We start from the raw sequence: 19,645 nt of genomic DNA on the forward strand, positions 1-19,645 counted from the left end.
TCAACTACGCTCTGATACCAATTTGTTGCGGAAAGGATCGATTCGAGAACTCCGATATGACTACAAGTAAATTGACCGGAACGAAAAATAAAGTGAACACAAGGATTTACGTGGTTCGGCTTTAATGCCTACGTCCACGGGCAGAGGCGAAAAAGAAATTTCACTATAACAAGATGAAGATTACAAGTGTTTTACACTCAAGACACAACCCGAGAACCTCACAACTCTCAACCCCTATAGAAAACCCGAAAGCTAAAATCCTAGCTTTCAAAGAACAAGCTTTGCTCTCTCTTGGTTTGGGATGATTAATATGGCTAATGAACCTCTCTATTTATAAGAGAGTTCAAGGACATAATTGTCCAAAACTTTGGCAAAGATTTGTGGTTGAAAATGGACACCAACAACCATCCACTAATCCACTACCACCAACAACCCACTACCAACAACAACAATCCACTACCAATTTTAAGCCATTTCTTAACAAAATGCAATCCCATTTTCAACCATTTGAATTCCATTGTATGGTGGAATTGCACTTCTAGCAGCTTCAGCTTCACATTCCACTTGATGACCTTCTTGTTGAACCATTTGGGCTCCATCATAAGCTACAGTTGTAGCTGTATCGGCTTCCTCTTGATTACCATCTTCTAAGGTTTCATGTTCTAGCTTTTTACCCTAGGGTTCTTATATACCCTACACAATACCCAATCATCAAGCTGAAAAAAAGAAGAAAAATTAAGTGTCGAATTCGAATAGAAATACACGATAAGATAATATTTGAAGGATCGTACCCGCATGTCTTCATTGCCGAGTCTTTTTCTAATCGGAGCATCGGTTAATACGTATTCATGCATGAGCCAATTGGTTTTAACACCTTTTGGTGGTTTCCCTTGGTAAAAGACTAAACTCTTCTTCAATCCAATCTTCTTTCCTTTACGACAGATCAACTTATCAGCTCCGGTTGCTTTCCAATACCCGTTACCGGCATTCCTCGCCGGCCTCGAACCATTTGCGTATTTTCGATCTCTTGGCGTGAAGAAATAATATTCGTTTCCAACCCCATTTGAGAGTGCATTGTTGCTCATCGCTATTGATAAAAAAACCAAGACAAAGCAACAACACCAAAATCATGGAAAAGCTTAAAGAAAACAAAAGAAAAAGGCAGGAAAAGAATAACTGGGTACCTGTAAGTGTTTGGGGATCGTAGTTGTAGAGAAAAACCTCTTTGATTCTGTTGGGTGGCAAAGGCAAACCAAAGATTTTGGGTCTCAAGTAAAAATTAATAATCTCGTCATCCCTCGGTTTGAATCTATAACCAGGAGGAATTGATCTAAGGCAAGCTTCGTCTTTTTCTTCCATCAACATGAATGGATCCATGAAAACTTGATTATCTGACATTGAAGAATGTGCTTACAGCTCCAAAAAACAAGTAAAATTTTCTATCTGAAATATTTTGTTGTCTAGTCTTTTTGTAGACTTAGGGTTAAGTTTAACCGACTTATTAATTTTTTTAATATTTAATTTAAAAATAATTATTTAATAAAATAATATTAGATAAATTAGAATTGAGATAGATTTCGAAGTCTTAATCTTTTCATATTTTTAACTAATTATTGATAAAAAAGTTATTAGATAATATGGAATTTAAATTAGGATAATTGTTAAAGGATAATTGATTATTTTTATTTTTATTTTTATAAAATTCCCGTGGTTAATCTTTAAAACAATTCTCATAAATATCATTTTAATTAAATAAAAAAAGTAAATATTATTCTGAATATTTTAAAATATAACTAAGCAGCTTTCTTTAACCTTAAGCTATTTTTGCTGGTATAATATATTAATGATTAGACATCAAGAGTAGTAATTGAATAGCCTATTACGGACCGCCTCTATTACTAAACAACTTGTAATTAGCCTCTATTATAATAAGGGTACGTTTGGTTTATTATAATGGAATAAAGCTGTAATTGAATATAACTATGATGGAATAAAATTGTAATCAGTAATTCAATTGTTTGGTTAAATAGAATGGAATAGAACTGTAATAGTATTCTTGTGTTTGGTTGATTGAAATGATGTTGTAATAGCATAAGAAAAAAAAAACTAAAATGACTAGAATACCTTTAACAGAATTTTTATAGGTAGATGATTATTGTTATTGTTATTAAATTTTAATAAGATTATTATTAAAAATAATTTAATAAAAATAATATATAATTTAATAAAATTCTTTATATAATTATTATTATATGAATTAAAAAATCATAATATATAATACTATAAAAATAATATATAATCTACTTTATTATTTTTAAACTGCAATACATATTTAATGTGCTAAAATATCATTAGTGAAACAAATTGTCGAAACCATTTTTTGGTTTGGAAAATGGGATCGACTTTTAAAGAAGAAAATGGGAGTCGCCACCGATTTTTTCTGAGGTGTAATCGGATCACCTAAAAACGATTTTGGTCTACGAATTAAAAAAATAGGTTCAGGAGTCAGTTATGTACGAGGAAGGGTTAGCACCCTCGAAACGCCCAAAATTGGTACCTAATTGATTAATTAATGCCTTGATGTCGAAAGTCAAAAATTCGTAAAGAATTTAGAAAATTATGATCCTCCCCTTTTTATTAATTTTAATTTTGTAAAAGATGCTTAGATAAATCGAAGCGGATGCTAAAGACCTTCTTGTCCCAGAGTAATAATATGTCACATCCAGTACGTTAGTACACGACATTTTAAACCCTCGAGAACAAGCTTATCCTTTGATTTTCCAAACTCGTGCATTTTAATTTCAAAAGGATATTCGATTTTTTGGGTTAAAGAAGAAAAATCAAAACCCAGTAAGTTAGGGCACGATCTCTCGAATTTTCCAAATACGAAATATTGCCTTTGCTTTTAGAAATTCTTATTTCGGGACAACAAAATGCCACATCTAGTAAGTTAGGATGCAACATATCGGATTCTCGAGAACAAGCTATTATTTAAAACTAGCGTAGTTGATTTTAAAAGGGGTATTCCACTATTTAGGTCAAACGAGAAAAAATCGGAATCCAGTAAGTTAGGACACGATCTCCCGAATTTCCAAATATGGAATATTACCTTTACAAAAAAAAAATCTCTTTTTTTAAAAATTTAGGTAAAAATTAATGAAATGTTAAAAATGATATACGAGTAAAAAAAAATTACATGTACGAATAACAACAATACGAAAATATGGATAAACAATTTATAGAACTCATAATGATAATAATCACATAATATACAGTATTAAAACACTAACATTAGTAATGAAAGACAAATGAATTATATAATATATATAACAATTTAAAGATAAATAGCATAAAGCAAATCAAAATAAATAAAATGTAAAACAATTTAGAAATGATAATAAATAAGTTTAAAACAAATGATGTGAAAAGGAATTTTAAAACCAATGATACAAAACAGTTTAAAAATAGATGATATATATATATATATATAAAATAAAAATAAAAATAAATGGATAATGTATATATATACATAAGATAAATAATATTCATAAAAAAACCTAAAATAAATAATAATAAAACTATTTAAAACAAACAAAAAGAGTTTGGAATAAGGTATATAAAACAATTTAAAATAAATGATAGATCATCATTTTTTATGAATAATGCATAAAAACAAGTTCACAATAAATAATATGCAATAATTTAAAATAGATAATAAAAATTTCAAGAGGAGTAATAACTTAAAATAGCTTAAGCTATATAATATATAAAAACTTAACATAAATAATAACAAAATAATTTAAAATAAATAATATATGAGAAAAAGGTTTAAAATATATAAATATGTAACAAATTTTACAAAAATGTTGAAATCAGGCATATTAGTGACTAAGTCAAAATAAAAATGAAATCAAGAGTAAAAATGATGAAGCAATATGCAAATAGGACTAAAATGAAATTTAAACAAGATTCTAGGGGCGGATTCAGAAATAACAAAAACAAAATCTATCTCAACTCAAATTTCTAATACATCTCTATAATCACAACACAATCTCAGGTAATCAAATTATGGAGAATTCAATGTTGAAGAGGCTGAGAGAAGAAGAAGATGAAGAATATTTCAGAAAGCTCCCGGCTGGTCATAGATTCAAACCAACCGACCAGGAGCTTACGGATTATTACTTAAGACGAAAAATTTCGGGTCTTCCATTGCCGCCCAATAAAATAAGAGAGGTTAATTTCTACAGTCATGATCCTGAAACTCTTACAGGTTTTGATTCTTTTTTCTTTATTTTTTCTGAATTTGTAAAATATTAGTTTTCTCTTTAGTTTTCTTTTATTGGTTATTTTATTTTCGTTTTGATTAAATAGCCATGAACAATAAGGAATCGTCGAATGAAGTCGAAAAAGAATGGTATTATTTTACGCCACGAGAACGGAAATACACAAATGGATCAAGGCCGGCGAGGAAAGCCGGTAACGGATACTGGAAAGCGGCCGGAGCCGATAAGGTGGTCCTTCTTAAAGGAAAGAAGATCGGATCTAAAAAGACTTTAGTCTTTCACGAAGGGAAACCACCGAGTGGGTCTAAAACAAATTGGATTATGCATGAATATGTATCAAGCCATGCTCCTGTTAGAGTAAGACATGGCAAGGAAGACATGAAGGTACCATCTTTCAAATATGTGAAATTTTTTTATTGTACATTCGAATTTAGTACTTATTTTCGAATTGTTTTTGTTTTCTTTCAGCTCGATAATTGGGTCTTGTGTAAATTATATAAAAACTCAAGGGAAGAAAAGCAAAAACATAGAACCCCACAAGAAGGGAACGGTCTTGAATGGCAAGAGAAAGTTGAAGCTGATATAGCTGCAATTGTACCTAACAAAATGGCTGCTGCTGTTAGTGAACCCATTAATATGGTTGCACCACCTGCTTATCATCAATATGAACAACTTGACGTTGAACCATTTAACATGAATTTTGAACAAGACACTAATTGGATACCTGAACAAGACAATCCAATTCCTCTTGTCGGTGAAAACAGTAATTATTATATGTTTGATAATAATCCAACACTTGGAGGAGGTTTCTAGCAACAGGTTCCAAATTTTGGTGATTTTGTAACAAATGCTGCTGCTGCTGCTCCAATGACTTCTGTTGAAGTTAGTTTCCATGCTTCACGTGCAGCAGCAATCGTGGCCATGCAGGTCACATGGAGCAAAGAAGCAGCACATGAAGGCAGCAACTGGAACTTGTGAATGCTGTCCAAATTCAACTTATTTTGTTGGTTTGAGTTTATAGTTTGCAACTTAGTTCTTTTAGAACTTAGTTGGTAAATCTTTTGATGTAATTTCAGATGTTGATTGACTGAAAATTCAGCAAAGCAACTAGTGCAAGCTAGTCTAGCAATTTTCTATGTATTAAGTGGTGTTAGGTAAGTGTTTTAGTATTTTGACTTATAAGCTTAACTCATGTTTGATATATGTAATGGCAACTTGCCAATACTTTGTTAATGAAAAATTCAGCTTGTTTTTCATTCATATACTCTCTATTTTTGCTTTCAATTTTTGTTCTTTAAAGAAAAGAAAGTTTTTGCTTTGTTTCTTCTCCAAGTCACAAGGCTTGCCGATTAAGCAAAGCTAAATCAGCTTGCTCACTGCCTTTGACACGAATAATTGGTATCTAGCGCCTTTGTCTTAGTGAATCTATTGCATTTGAAACACAACTCGAATGGCTTCTTCAGGCTTTTCTCCAATAGCCCCACCAGTTTTCAATGGAGAGGGCTTTCACATATGGGTGGTCAAGATGAAGACTTAACTGTAGGCCTTTGATCTGTGGGAAGTTGTAAACACCGATGTTGAGCCAGCACCACTTAGAGCCAATCCCACAGTGGCTCAAATCAGACAACATGCTGATGAGAGGACTAAAAGGCACAAAGCCATGTCCTGTATTCAAAACTGTGTGTCAGATGTCATCTTCACCAGAATTATGGCTTGTGAGACACCAAAGCAAGCTTGGGACAAGCTTAAAGAAGAGTTCCAAGGCACAGAGAGGACAAGGCAGCTGCAGCTGTTGAATTTGATAAGAGATTTTGAAAACTTGAAGATGAAGAAAGAAGAAACAGTAAAGCAGTATGCAGATAGGATCATGGTAATGGTCAATAGCATAAGGCTCATTGGTGAGCAGTTCAATGAAGCAAGGATAGTTGAGAAAGTCCTCTCTACCTTACCTGAGAGGTATGAGGCAAAAATATCCTCTTTAGAGGATTCAAAAGACCTAGCTAACATCTCTCTAAGTGAGCTAATCAACTCCTTCTATGATCAGGAGCAAAGGAGAGCTAGCAGGGTCGAAGAGCACCAAGAATGTGCTTTTCAAGCCAAGGCCAGAGAGGCCTCGAGCACCAATGCCTACAAAGGCAAAAAGGTTTGGAAAAACAGACCTAAGCCTGATGCTGCAAGGAGAGGAGACTAACCTTGCAGGCACTACAAAAGGCCTGGTCATTCGGAAGAAAAATGCTGGTTTAGACTAGATGCATTATGTCAACATTGCAAGAAGAGAGGGCATGTTGAAAGGGCCTGCAAAAATAAGGGCAGACCTAGGCAGATTCAATCACAACAGAAAAATGTAGAAGCTCGAGTGGCTAAAGACAATAGTGACCATGAAGAGCAGGTCTTTACTGTGTCATGCTCAGCTACTCAGAAAAAGGGCTCAAAAGGTTGGCTATTGGACAGTGGTTGCACTAACCACATGTCACCAGCTGTAACCATTTTCAAAACCTTAGACAGAAGCTGCAAGACCAAAGTGAAGGTTGGAAATGGTTAGTTTATAAAGGCTGAAGGAAAAGGGGATGTGTTAATATGCACTCTTACAGGTGGCAAAGTCATTCCAAATGTGCTCCTAGTGCCAGAAATTGATAGAAATCTTCTCAGCATTGCTTAATTGCTCGAGAAAGGCTACTCAGTGGTGTTCAAAGGGAAGGAATGCCAAATTACTGATCCAAATGGATCAAGCTTCATGACAGTCACTATGACTGATAATTGTTTTGAATTCAATTGGCCAAGTGACTCACAACATTCAGCCTGTACTGCCTCGACTGAAAATTCCAAGCTTTGACACCAAAGGCTTGGGCATGCTAACTTCAGATCAATTATTCAAATGGTCAGAGAAGATCTAGTTGAAAACTTCACCAACTCTGTTGAAAAGGATGAGATTTGTGAGGTTTGTCAACTTGGAAAACAGGCCAGATTGCCATTTCCTACCAATAAATCCTGGAGAGCTTCAGAGAGATTACAGCTCGTACATACTGATGTGTGTGGCCCAATGAAGACAAATTCACTCAATGAGAACAGGTACTTCATTCTTTTCATTTATGATTGTACCAGATATTGCTGGATTTTCTTCTTGAAATATAAATCTAAGGTAGCTCAAGCTTTTTTGAAGTTTAAATCAACAGCTAAAATAGAAACAGGATGCAAGTTGAAGTCTATAAGATCAGACAATGGGGCTGAGTATACCTCAGCTCAGTTTCAAGCTATTTGCAATGATGCAGGTGTAAACATCAGCTAACCAATGTTTATACACCTCAGCAAAATGGGGTTAGTGAAAGGAAAAACAAAAGTCTATTGGATATGGCAAGGTGCCTTCTGTTTGAGAAACAATTGCCCAAGACCATGTGGGCTAAAGCAGTTAACACTGCTGTTTACATTCAGAACAGGCTACCAACCAAGGCATTAGACCATAAGACTCCATTTGAGGCCTGGTTTAGATTTAAACCATCATTGGCTTATATAAAAGTCTTTGGTTGCCTATGTTGTGCACAAATACCAACTGTGAAAAGAGACAAACTGTCAAAAAGGGCCCAACCTGGTATTCTGGTAAGCTACAGCTCAGTCAAGAAAGGTTACAGGATCTTGGATCCTTCAACAAATAAAATCTAAGTGAGCAGATATGTGGTCTTTGATGAAAAAGGTTGCTGGAATAGGGAAAGAAATGAGCCAGAAGCTATTTCTGAAGAGCTGATAGCTGATCAGACAGAACCTGACCAGTTTGGTCCTGAAATGGACATTGATGATGTGCCTGTCAGGGGCACAAGGCTCTTGAATGAAATTTATGAGAGAGCACATGTTGCCACAGTAGAACCAAGCAGTTTTGAAGAAGCAAAGGCTGATGAAGGATGGAAGCAAGGCATGGTTGATGAAATCAACATGATTCAGAAGAATCAGACATGGGAGTTGGTTGAAAGGCCTACTAACAAGAAGACTATTGGTTTAAAATGGGTCTATCGAGTCAAACAAAATGCTGATAGGAGTCTAAACAAATTGAAAGCCAGACTAGTTGTCAAGGGATTTAGCCAAAGATATGGTCTAGACTACATTGAGACTTTTACACCAGTATCTAGGCTTAATATAGTCAGAATGTTAGTTGCTTTGGCTACACAAAAGTAGTTGACCATTCATCAGTTAGATGTGAAGTCTGCATTTCTTAATGGCTTACTGGAAGAAGAAATTTATATTGACCAGCCTCAAGGATTTGTTGAATCTGGCAAGGAACAAATGGTATACAGACTCAAAAAGGCCTTATATAGCTTGAAGCAAGCTCCTAGAGCCTGGTATGCTCGAATTGACAACTATTTGGTCAGTTTGAGATTTGAGAGTGTTAGTGAACCAACACTATATGTCAAGAAGAATGAAGTTGAAACACAACTCATTTTGTCCATTTATGTTGATGATCTCTTGGTGACAAGAGGAGACAAGATTATGTTGATCGATTTCAAAACTAAAATGATGGAGATGTTTAAAATGTCTGACTTAGGCAGAATGAACTACTTCCTTGGAATGGAGGTGATGCAAATCAGAAAATGAATATTTTTTAGTAAAAAATCCTTTGCCATGAAGATTTTAAACAAGTTCTCTATGCAGAAATGTAAGCCAACTAGCACACCTATGGCTGTTGGCATGAAACTATCGAGCCAAGAAATTGTAAGCCAGTCTGTGAATCTATGTACAAAAGTCTTATTGGTAGCTTGCTGTATTTGATAGCAACCAGGCCTGATATCATGTTTGCTGTTAGTTTGTTATCGAGGTTTATGAATTGTTGCAATGAGCAGCATTTACAAGCAGCAAAGAGAGTGCTAAGGTACATCAAAGGCACCCTTGGCCATGGTGTATTATTCAACAAAGCTGAAAGCTTGAAGTTAATAGGCTATACTGATAGTGACTGGGCTAGTTCGTGTGATGACATGAAAAGCACTTCTGGATATGCTTTTAGTCTTGGCTCAAGCATGTTTTGTTGGGGTTCGAGGAAGCAAAATCTTGTGGCACAATCAACAGCAGAAGCTGAATATGTTGCTACTACAGAAGCTGTAAATCAAGCCATATGGCTTAGAAAAATCCTAGTTGATTTGAACTAACATCAAGAAGGAGCAATAGAGATTTATTATGATAACAAGTCTACTGTTGCAATTGCAAAGAATCCTGTTTTCCATGGTAGAACAAAGCATTTTAATATCAAGCTACATGTGATAAGGGAAATGGAGCAAGCTCATGAGATAGAGCTGGTTCATTGCAATTCAGAGAAGCAAATCGCAGATATTTTTACAAAGGCACTTAATGTGTCAAGATTTATAAATTAAGGAAGCAGCTAGGTGTTACAAGCATGGAAACTAAGGAGGAGTGTTGAAGTTAGTTTCCATGCTTCACGTGCAGCAGCAACCGTGGCCATGCAGGTCACATGGAGCAAAGAAGTAGCACATGAAGGCAGCAACTGGAACTTGTGAATATTGTCCAAATTCAACTTATTTTGTTGGTTTGAGTTTATAGTTTGCAACTTAGTTCTTTTAGAACTTAGTTGGTAAATCTTTTGATGTAATTTTAGATGTTGATTGACTGAAAATTCAGCAAAGCAACTAGTGCAAGCTAGTCTAGCAATTTTCAATGTATTAAGTGGTGTTAGGTAAGTGTTTAGGTTTTATTTTGACTTATAAGCTTAACTCATGTTTGATTTACGTAATGGCAACTTGCCAATACTTTGTTAATGAAAAATTCAGCTTGTTTTTCATTCATATACTCTCTATTTTTGCTTTCAATTTCTGTTCTTTAAAGAAAAGAAAGTTTCTGCTTTATTTCTTCTCCAAGTCATGAGGCTTGCCGATTAAGCAAAGCTAAATCAGCTTGCTCACTGCCTTTGACACCAACAACTTCAATGTTTCCTCTTGGTAATCAGTTTCAGCCCATGGCCAATGTTGGTTTTAACTTGCCACTATTGCCGTTGCAATTTCAGCCACAGTGGTTGGCGCCGCCGTCGCCGCCGTAGCAGTTTTCTGGTGTCATCCCTGATTTTGATTTCTCTATTGATAAGTACCTTTTGGATTTTGAGTTTGGTATGCCACCACCACCCGAGTTTTGTTGAATATTTGGTAATCAAATTGATATTTTTTTGGGTTTTTATTTTATTTTATTTTTTAAACATTTTTAGGGTTTTTTTAGCAATGTTAGATTTAAGTTTGATTATTTTTATAGGATGTTTGATTATTTTTAGGGTTAGGGCTTAGAATCCAAATCTACCATTGGTGTTGAATTTGGGGTTAATCAGCTTAAATTGGGATGTTTCGATTTCGACTTAAATTGTGGTCTTTCCAATTGAAAAAGGTAAATTTTTTACTATAAATTAAAACGGTAAAAATTCACTAATTCGATAATTAATCAAGTTATTCGGATCAACTCGAATAAAAAATTAAGTTTTTCTGTTTAATTTGAATATAAATTTCACAATTCGAGTTATACGAAAATCCGAATAAAAAAGACAAAACTACGTCGTTTTGATAAATGTTTACCTTTTTTAAGGTTAAAAGTCAAAACCATTAAGTTAAAAGGCAAAACTACATCGTTTTGATAAATATTTATTCTTTAAGTTAAAAGGTAAAATCATTATATTGTTTATATATATAGTTAAATAATCTTGTATTTCGTAAACGCAACATTGAGTATAAATAATAGGATTCGTTAACTCGACTCAACTTCATTCGAAATTTTTTTGACTCGATTCAATTCGAAAAACTTCAAATTGAGTTCGATTGCTGAAATAGGATTCGTCAACTCGACTAACTCGAATTTTTTTCACTCGATTTAACTCGACTGTATCGAACACTCACCCTAATATTAATGGTACGTTATCTGTTACTTTCTGAATTAGAAATTATTGGTCCAAATGAAGAATATGATCAGTGATGAAGACGGTCCAAAAAGACCAACAAATTATATGATTTCAATATTAAATTTTATTTAAAAGGTGACTGAATTTAGCTATAGTTAATTTTGATCCCATTGAAAGACCGTTTTAAGTGGCTTTTTGTACGTTAATTCTGTTTTCTCTCTTTGGCTATGGAAAGCAATGCCTTTCTTCACTAAAACAAAATCACCAAATTTAATGATTTTTGTGTAATAATTGTTAATCAAACGAGTTTGGGTTTTTCATTTTTTTTTATCTTTTCTTTTTTGTTGAATCTATCAATTTTTAAAAGGTGATTAAATTGTAAATGGCATATAAAGTGGATCATGAATACGATTATCTATTTAAGATTGTATTGATCGGAGATTCAGGCGTCGGAAAATCTAACATTCTTTCGAGATTTACAAGAAATGAGTTTTGCTTGGAATCTAAATCTACCATCGGTGTTGAATTTGCAACAAGAACTCTTCAGGTTGCCTTTATATCTATCTATCTATCTATCTAGCTAAATGTTCGATTTTGTTGCATATTGTTCCATTGATTGTTGCTGAAAATTGTTGCTTATTTAGACACAAAGTTTGTGAATCAAGTGGTTTGAACCTATGTTATTCGATCTCGGGTATAAGATTCGAATTTGACAGGTATCCAAATATGGAAATGGTTAGATTTATTATTAAATTATGATTTTGGTCTCTTAATTATGCTTAAATTTAATATTTAGTCATTATATTTTAATTTGATATAATTTGATTCCTCTAACTTTATAATGTCATAAGTTAGTCTAACGAGTTAATAGTGTTAACTATTCTAGTTGAAATACTAAAGTCGAAAAACGGGTATAGTTGGACCCAATTGGAATCAAGTAATTTCGATTAAGAAAAGTAAAGAGTTCGAACAACCTTGGAATTTGTCATTAGTATATTTTCTAGTTATGTTTAGGAACTGTTTCTTTCATATCAGGTAGAAGGGAAGACAGTTAAGGCACAAATATGGGACACAGCAGGCCAAGAACGGTACCGAGCCATTACAAGTGCTTACTATAGAGGTGCCGTTGGGGCACTTCTAGTTTACGACATAACCAAAAGGCAAACCTTCGACAATGTCCTAAGATGGTTACGTGAACTAAGAGACCATGCCGATTCGAACATCGTCATCATGATGGCCGGTAACAAATCCGATTTAAACCATCTCCGAGCTGTCTCACAAGAAGATGCTCAAGGCTTAGCTGAAAGAGAAGGGCTTGCATTCCTCGAGACATCAGCATTAGAAGCAATCAACATCGAGAAAGCATTTCAGACAATTTTGTTGGATATTTATCAAATTATAAGCAAAAAGGCATTGGCTGCACAACAAGCAGCTTCTAGTGTTCCTCAAGGGACAACTATTAATGTTAACAATATGTCGGACAGTGGAACTAAAGGAGCTTGTTGTTCTTCTTAAAAGATACCCTTTTCTTGCAAGTACATAAAGATATGTAAGGGGAAAAAAATTGTTGCATTGCCATACAATTTTGTTGACCCTTTTGAACATACATGAAAACCCTTTTTGAATATATATGTATATGTATGTATGCATGCATGCATGCATGCATGTATATATTCATGTCAAGGCAATGTAAGATGAAAACATGAGGGTCTCATGATTTGATTTGGGATATTGATTGAAGGGTACCAAATATTTTTTAGTTTAGGCCAAAAAAAAAAAAAAGGAGATGCAGAAGAGGTGTTGTAAGGTGTTATCAGCACTTTGATTCTGTTTTCCTTTTTCAATAAAATTTTGGTGTTAATTATTGGCTTTATTAGTAAATTTTAGCTCTGAATTATTATTTTTTCGATTTCACTTAAACTATCAATTTTATTCTTATTTACTTTAAAAATAATAATATCGATGAATAAAAACGTAACACCTAACACATTTTTTTATTAGATGTATACTTTTTTTAATAAAATGAGACATAATGGTTTATTTGTGACTTTTGACTTAAAAAACTTTAAGTGCTATAATTAAGGGGGCTAATTTAATAATAAAGCTTTAATTTTAATCATGTTGTAAATTTAAAAATAAATATATTTTTTGGTACCTAAATTTATAGTTTCAATGTTTAAATTGGTACTTAAGGTTGGTTTTCATCACCTATTTTAATCCGTTTTTTGTAACTATATTGAAATTGGATGATGTGAATCAAGCAGGTTGTTATACATGGCAAATATATTATCCCTAAATAACGAAAAGAAATAGTATAAGGGAGTAGGGTCAAATCCTCAGGGATTGGATCACCACAGTTCCTTGTTTCTCAAAATTCCAAGCACAGTCGTGCCCAAGAAAAATAGCTGACCTGAGAAAAAAATAAAATAAAACAAAATTAACAATGTGGATGAGTCAAAATTAAATAGATGGAAACCGTAATTGTTATAATAAGCCAGTTATAGTGAAAGAGGATGCCTACGACCACCAGCTCCACTTAGGTTTTAGCCTTACGATTTAGAGGAACCTGACTCTAGTCAACCGTCATTTTTATAGGACCGTCTTACACTAAATCATCGTTTCTCAATAGCTAATGTCACACCATTTCGTCTCTTGGGCTCCACAACCTCTGACGCAGTAAGTTAGCAAACCGACTGTGCAACCTTCCCAAAACATACAAAGCGGTAATCTTTGCACAAAATGAAAAGATTACTTTTGGAAGGACATGGACGGAAGTGTCAATCCCGTAATGCGGAGAAATGATGAATACTCGTTGAGAAGGGCTAAGTGCAAGCTCTAAGCCTTATGAACTCTTTTTGAGGAATCTTGATAACATTCGGCTAGATGAGTTTTGTTGTTCATGCTTTTTGGGGAAAAAAACACAAGTTTAATGGAATGAAATTTTATTGGAAATGAAAAAAAAACAAAAGGCTAAGAGCCTTAGGGGAAGGAGTTTTTTTTACAGAAATGATGAGTTAATATTTATGTCACTCCATCCCTTATTTATAGTACATAAAAAACCTAGTTTGTTCCTATTTAACCTCTAGATTATAATGTTTAAAAGATATAATTTGAAATTAAATTTAAACAATATCATAATAATCCTAACAATAATCCTAAAAATAAAATTCAAATTTAAATAAAGTCTAATGTTCATAAATCTCTTCTTTGAATTTTTGCCCCAAGTCTTCCACACTTTGTATTTTCGGCACCACTTATTCCCTATTTCGCATGCTGACCCGTTTTGTCTTTAAATTCATGCCTTTTACCCCCAAATTTCTTTTAACCTTCAATTTAGTCCCTACAAGATAAAAAAACCATAAACAACCCAAATTAGTAGGATCATACTCAAAATATATATGTAATTAACACATAAAAGTATGTCATTTTAGAATATTATCACAAACACGTAAGCTAATGATGTGGCATGGGCAACACAAGTCAAAAATAGATTGTTCAAGTCCACACCATCTAACTTTCATGGAGTTACTAAAATGGACTAAAATGTGTGACGGAAGCCAAACTTAGATACTAATTTAAAAGAAATCTTATATACCAATTTGGACATTAAAGCAAACTTGCATTATCTCCTTAAAAGTGTTATGTGTCTTACCACTGTACCCAACAATTATTAATAGCTAGCTGAAAATTATGAAATTTTATTTAAATTTAAAATCAATAAATTATGAAAATTATGACAATCAGTATGTTATCTGAATCCCGATCCGATGAAACCATGTCTTGAGACACACTATTCGAATTTAATAGATTGAGCTTGAATTCGAATTCGAATTCGAATCCGACTCCATTTTTACCCCGAGAAATTTTGAGACATGTTAAATGAAGTCGATTATCATCTGGAATGTATGTACATGAATATGAATGAAGGTTGATTTGGAATATAAGAAAATTATTTGTTAAACTTTGTGAATTTGCATTGAGCTATCTGAGTTGTTCTTGCAATGTAGTTGGACCTCTCTCATTTGAATCCAGTGATTGAGTCGGGTGTGGGGTGTCCGATTGATGCAATCCGATTCAAACTACAGTGGCCGATACTTTTATTTTTATCACCACTATTCATGAAACACATTTGTATTTGAATAGGATAAAGAAACATTTAACTCATAAATTTGGTAATTTTTGTCACCTTGGTATTAATTGTTTTCAAGGTCATACGGATATTTGATACTAAAAATGAGTAGTTATGCATATATTGATACTCAAATTAACAAGGGGTTCTTGAAGTCACAGCCTCGTTCAACAGTGGATGGCGTCGTGATATGAATATACACGTCGTCGCGACCTTGGCGTGAAACTTTTAAAAACTACATTTCTCCGTATGAACTGAATGTATTAAAAAATTTATTGCATATTCAGATAAAACATAGCACACTACTCTTGATGTCTAATCATTAATATATTATACCAACAACAATAGCTTAGGTTAAAGAAAGCTGCTTCGTTATATTTTAAAATATTCAGAATGATATTTACTTTTTTATTTAATTAAAATGATATTTATGAGAATTGTTTTAAAGATTAACTACGGGAATTTTATAAAAATAAAAATAAAAATAATCAATTATCCTTTAACAATTATCCTAATTCAAATTCCATATTATCTAATAACTTTTTTTCATCAATAATTAATTAAAAATATGAAAAGATTAAGACTTCGAAATCTATCTCAATTCTAATTTATCTAACATTATTTTATTAAATAATTAATATTAAATTAAATATTAAAAAATTAATATGTCGGTTAAACTTAACCCTAAGTCTACATAAAGACTAGACAACAAAATATTTCAGATAGAAAATTTTACTTGTTTTTTGGAGCTGTAAGCACATTCTTCAATGTCAGATAATCAAGTTTTCATGGATCCAGTCATGTTGATGGAAGAAAAAGACGAAGCTTGCCTTAGATCAATTCCTCCTGGTTATAGATTCAAACCGAGGGATGACGAGATTATTAATTTTTACTTGAGACCCAAAATCTTTGGATTGCCTTTGCCACCCAACAGAATCAAAGAGGTTTTACTCTACAACTATGATCCCCAAACTCTTACAGGTACCCAGTTTTTCTTTTCTTGCCTTTTTCTTTTGTTTTCTTTAAGCTTTTCCATGATTTTGGTGGTGTTGTTTTGTCTTGGTTTTTTTATCAATAGCGATGAGCAACAATGCACTCTCAAATGGGGTTGGAAACGAATATTATTTCTTCACGCCAAGAGATCGAAAATACGCAAATGGTTCGAGGCCGGCGAGGAATGCCGGTAACGGGTATTGGAAAGCAACCGGAGCTGATAAGTTGATCTGTCGTAAAGGAAAGAAGATTGGATTGAAGAAGAGTTTAGTCTTTTACCAAGGGAAACCACCAAAAGGTGTTAAAACCAATTGGCTCATGCATGAATACGTATTAACCGATGCTCCGATTAGAAAAAGACTCGGCAACGAAGACATGCGGGTACGATCCTTCAAATATTATCTTATCGAGTATTTCTATTCGAATTCGACACTTAATTTTTTCTTCTTTTTTTCAGCTTGATGATTGGGTATTATGTAGGGTATATAAGAACCCTAGGGTAAAAAAGCTAGAACATGAAACCTTAGAAGATGGTAATCAAGAGGAAGCCGATACAGCTACAACTGTAGCTTATGATGGAGCCCAAATGGTTCAACAAGAAGGTCATCAAGTGGAATGTGAAGCTGAAGCTGATAGAAGTGCAATTCCACCATACAATGGAATTCAAATGGTTGAAAATGGGATTGCATTTGCACCTCTTTATGAACCCATAAATACTAGTTCCCAAATGCTTGAACATGGGATTGCACCTCTTTATGAACCCATAAATACTAGTTCCCAGATGCTTGAAAATGGGATTGCGTTTGCACCTCTTTATGAACCCATTAATGTACAAATGCCACAGGGAACTAGTTCTTGGTTTCCAGAACAAGTTTATTCAACGCCATATTTCAACCAATATGGTGATTATACGTTTGAACATCCTACACTTGAAGGGTTCAATATGCCAGATTGTGGTGTTTCTGACCCAGCACTTTTCCAGATTAACATGCAGCAGCACTTTTCAAGTGATTTTGATCTTGATCAGTTGAATCAAGATCCTCACTCTGGGTTGCCACCACCATTATAAGTTGTTTCATGATAATGTTCATGTTGTAATTTAATGTAGAATTTTTTGTTCATGTGTATGTATGTATTAATTGTTATTTATTCGTGTTTACAAATATTTTTAGAATTCTTCATTACCTTTAAGTTTATTTGCCTCATCTTTGGTTAATTTAGCTGCAAATGCATTGAAACTCCAACGGTAGCTATGGAGCAAAACATCCTGCATAAATAATTCATAAACCCAAGTCAAATATCAACGAATCCGAAGTGGATTAAAACGCGCATCTGAGCACAAGTCAAATCATTTGTTTAATTCATATAGCTATCCATTAGGAAATCTTAATTTTCATGGTACCGACCAACACTGAATTTAAGGGTCTGTTTGATTGCCAGTAAAATGTTTTCCGTAAAATGATTTCTGGAAAATGTTTTACTTTTCTGTAAAATGATTTACTGGAAAATATTTTCTGGTGTTTGATTGAATCTGTGTAAAATATTTTCTGCTGTTTGGCAGATTTCCTGAAAATATTTTCCGGAAAAGTTGTTTTTACATATATTAATATAAGGGAAATTATAAAAGTTAAATATTATTTCTTAAAATATATTACTTATAAAAGTAATAAGGGAAATTATAAACTCTAGATGGATCCCAATAAGCCCAGTTTACTTGAGGTTGAAGATATGATTTTGGATTCAAGACATGGGATATGTGATGCCAAAAAATGATGTTGGATATAAGACATGATATTCTAGGGTGTGTATACAATGATTCGTTCTTGATTTTTTGGAACAAAAGAGAACAATTGCTTTGACTCCTAACCAATTGCTTTGACTCTCATTCCCACTTCTATTTTCAGACTGCCCTCTTCTATTATCAGAGAACAAAAGAGAGCAATTATCAGACTGCCCTCTTCTATTTTCACCTTCTTCATCTCCTAACCAATTGCTTTGACTCTCATTCCCACTGCTTTCCAATATCTTCTCCTCATTCCCTCCGACTGCAACAGTAAAACTTCCTTCCGATTCACTCAAATTAGCCACACATTCAGCATCCTCTGTTGCTTCCCACTCTAAAATTTGATTACTTTTATCTGAAGAATCGATAATACCTTGATTTTGGTCAATTACTTCCGCATTATTGCTGGAATCCACGGACTGGTTACCAGAAATAATGGCGTCAACCATCTCTTGTAACGCAATCGTCTTTTTAATAACGGATTTCCTGAAATCCCTGACACAAGAATCCACTCCTTTAACAGAATCCAATTTGAAAAGCAAGCTCATCAGATTCTCGTTCACTTTCAATCTCTACTTTGGGTCATTCCGAATCAATTCCACAGTCTCTGTCTTGGAAACACTACGCTCGATGTCATTCACTTGCTCCCTTATTGCCATGATCTTCTTCACGTTTTTTCTTACCAGAAATCCCCGAAACACCTTCTGGATCTTGATTGCCGAGTCGGATCTACCCCGCTCCGAACCGATGAAGTGGACGGGGATGGATACCATCTTGGGCTTAAGAGACTGAGGCTGCGACGCCTCAGGCATTACCAGAACCGGGATCCCTCTAAAGCTTCTCCCTTAGCGGGGGCGAAACGACGCATCGAATGGATTTTGGGCAAAAGCAAAACGGAATCCAAGCAAAGCTTCAAGGAGAGAGCTTTTTCCATTAGATTGACTGTCGAGGGCTACAATTTTCGAGAATCGGCAACTTCTCTCCGAAGGCCACTGCCATGGCTTGGAGGCGATTGTAGGCTTCGAAACAGGAAAGGGAAGGAGAAGGGGAAAGGGGAGAAGAATGGGTCATTTTCCGGAAAATGTCTTACCGAATTCAAAACGGTAAGACATTTTCCTAAAACAAGAACTCCTTTTCCCGTGTTTTGTAAAATATTTTACAATAGGAAATCATTTTACCCCAATCAAATACCGGAAAATGTGGAAAACCAATTCCGGAAAATATTTTCCCCTTATCAAACAGACCCTAATAAAAATTAAGCGAAGCCACACCTAAATCCGCTAAAATCGACTGAGCTGAATTGGTTAAATGATTATATGGTTAGTTTATTTGATAATGTCAGTTACTAAATTTCATAATTGAATCGGTTGATTTAAATCGAGTCGAATTGATTAATTAGATAATTTAGTCAATGTTAAGTTGATTCGGCTACGTCAATATCAATTTATACTATTTAAGTTGGCCAATTTAAATATTTTATATAATGATAGGTTAAAGTTTAACGAATTCAATGTGAGACCATCCCTAATTCAGAGTTTCAGATTGGAACCGATGATTATTTAAGGCTTCGGAATAGAATTTGCATA

General features: G+C 34.0%; 6 protein-coding genes across 6 annotated transcripts; 4 read left to right on the top strand and 2 right to left on the bottom strand.

Moving 5' to 3' along the window:
• Positions 1–491: 491 nt before the first annotated feature.
• Positions 492–1,437, bottom strand: LOC107935331 (NAC domain-containing protein 1-like). Its single transcript, XM_041103732.1, has 3 exons — positions 1,185–1,437; positions 792–1,087; positions 492–716 (listed from the first exon to the last, which is right to left on the bottom strand). Exons 1-3 carry the CDS (start codon positions 1,396–1,398, stop codon positions 663–665), a joined length of 564 nt encoding a protein of 187 aa, XP_040959666.1. The 5' UTR covers positions 1,399–1,437; the 3' UTR covers positions 492–662.
• Positions 1,438–4,068: 2,631 nt separating this feature from the next.
• Positions 4,069–5,539, top strand: LOC107935299 (NAC transcription factor 32-like). The gene is made up of 3 exons (XM_041102069.1): positions 4,069–4,270; positions 4,372–4,667; positions 4,752–5,539. The coding sequence occupies exons 1-3, from the start codon at positions 4,069–4,071 to the stop codon at positions 5,094–5,096; spliced, it is 843 nt and encodes a 280-aa protein (XP_040958003.1). The 3' UTR covers positions 5,097–5,539.
• On the top strand, positions 5,151–6,825 carry LOC121222138 (uncharacterized). Its single transcript, XM_041102070.1, has 4 exons — positions 5,151–5,210; positions 5,827–6,239; positions 6,328–6,426; positions 6,483–6,825. The coding sequence occupies exons 1-4, from the start codon at positions 5,151–5,153 to the stop codon at positions 6,823–6,825; spliced, it is 915 nt and encodes a 304-aa protein (XP_040958004.1).
• A 4,580-nt stretch (positions 6,826–11,405) lies between these two features.
• On the top strand, positions 11,406–13,035 carry LOC107935316 (ras-related protein Rab2BV). The gene is made up of 2 exons (XM_016867887.2): positions 11,406–11,701; positions 12,190–13,035. Exons 1-2 carry the CDS (start codon positions 11,537–11,539, stop codon positions 12,667–12,669), a joined length of 645 nt encoding a protein of 214 aa, XP_016723376.1. The 5' UTR covers positions 11,406–11,536; the 3' UTR covers positions 12,670–13,035.
• Positions 13,036–15,969: 2,934 nt separating this feature from the next.
• Positions 15,970–17,429, top strand: LOC107935330 (NAC transcription factor 29). Its single transcript, XM_041103731.1, has 3 exons — positions 15,970–16,264; positions 16,362–16,657; positions 16,734–17,429. The coding sequence occupies exons 1-3, from the start codon at positions 16,051–16,053 to the stop codon at positions 17,343–17,345; spliced, it is 1,122 nt and encodes a 373-aa protein (XP_040959665.1). The 5' UTR covers positions 15,970–16,050; the 3' UTR covers positions 17,346–17,429.
• Positions 17,430–17,444: 15 nt separating this feature from the next.
• On the bottom strand, positions 17,445–18,914 carry LOC121222139 (uncharacterized). Its single transcript, XM_041102071.1, has 3 exons — positions 18,761–18,914; positions 18,125–18,707; positions 17,445–17,543 (listed from the first exon to the last, which is right to left on the bottom strand). Exons 2-3 carry the CDS (start codon positions 18,605–18,607, stop codon positions 17,445–17,447), a joined length of 582 nt encoding a protein of 193 aa, XP_040958005.1. The 5' UTR covers positions 18,608–18,707; positions 18,761–18,914.
• Positions 18,915–19,645: the final 731 nt, after the last annotated feature.

Source organism: Gossypium hirsutum, chromosome D10 (genome assembly GCF_007990345.1).
Source record: "Gossypium hirsutum isolate 1008001.06 chromosome D10, Gossypium_hirsutum_v2.1, whole genome shotgun sequence".
Taxonomy (NCBI): Eukaryota; Viridiplantae; Streptophyta; class Magnoliopsida; order Malvales; family Malvaceae; genus Gossypium; species Gossypium hirsutum.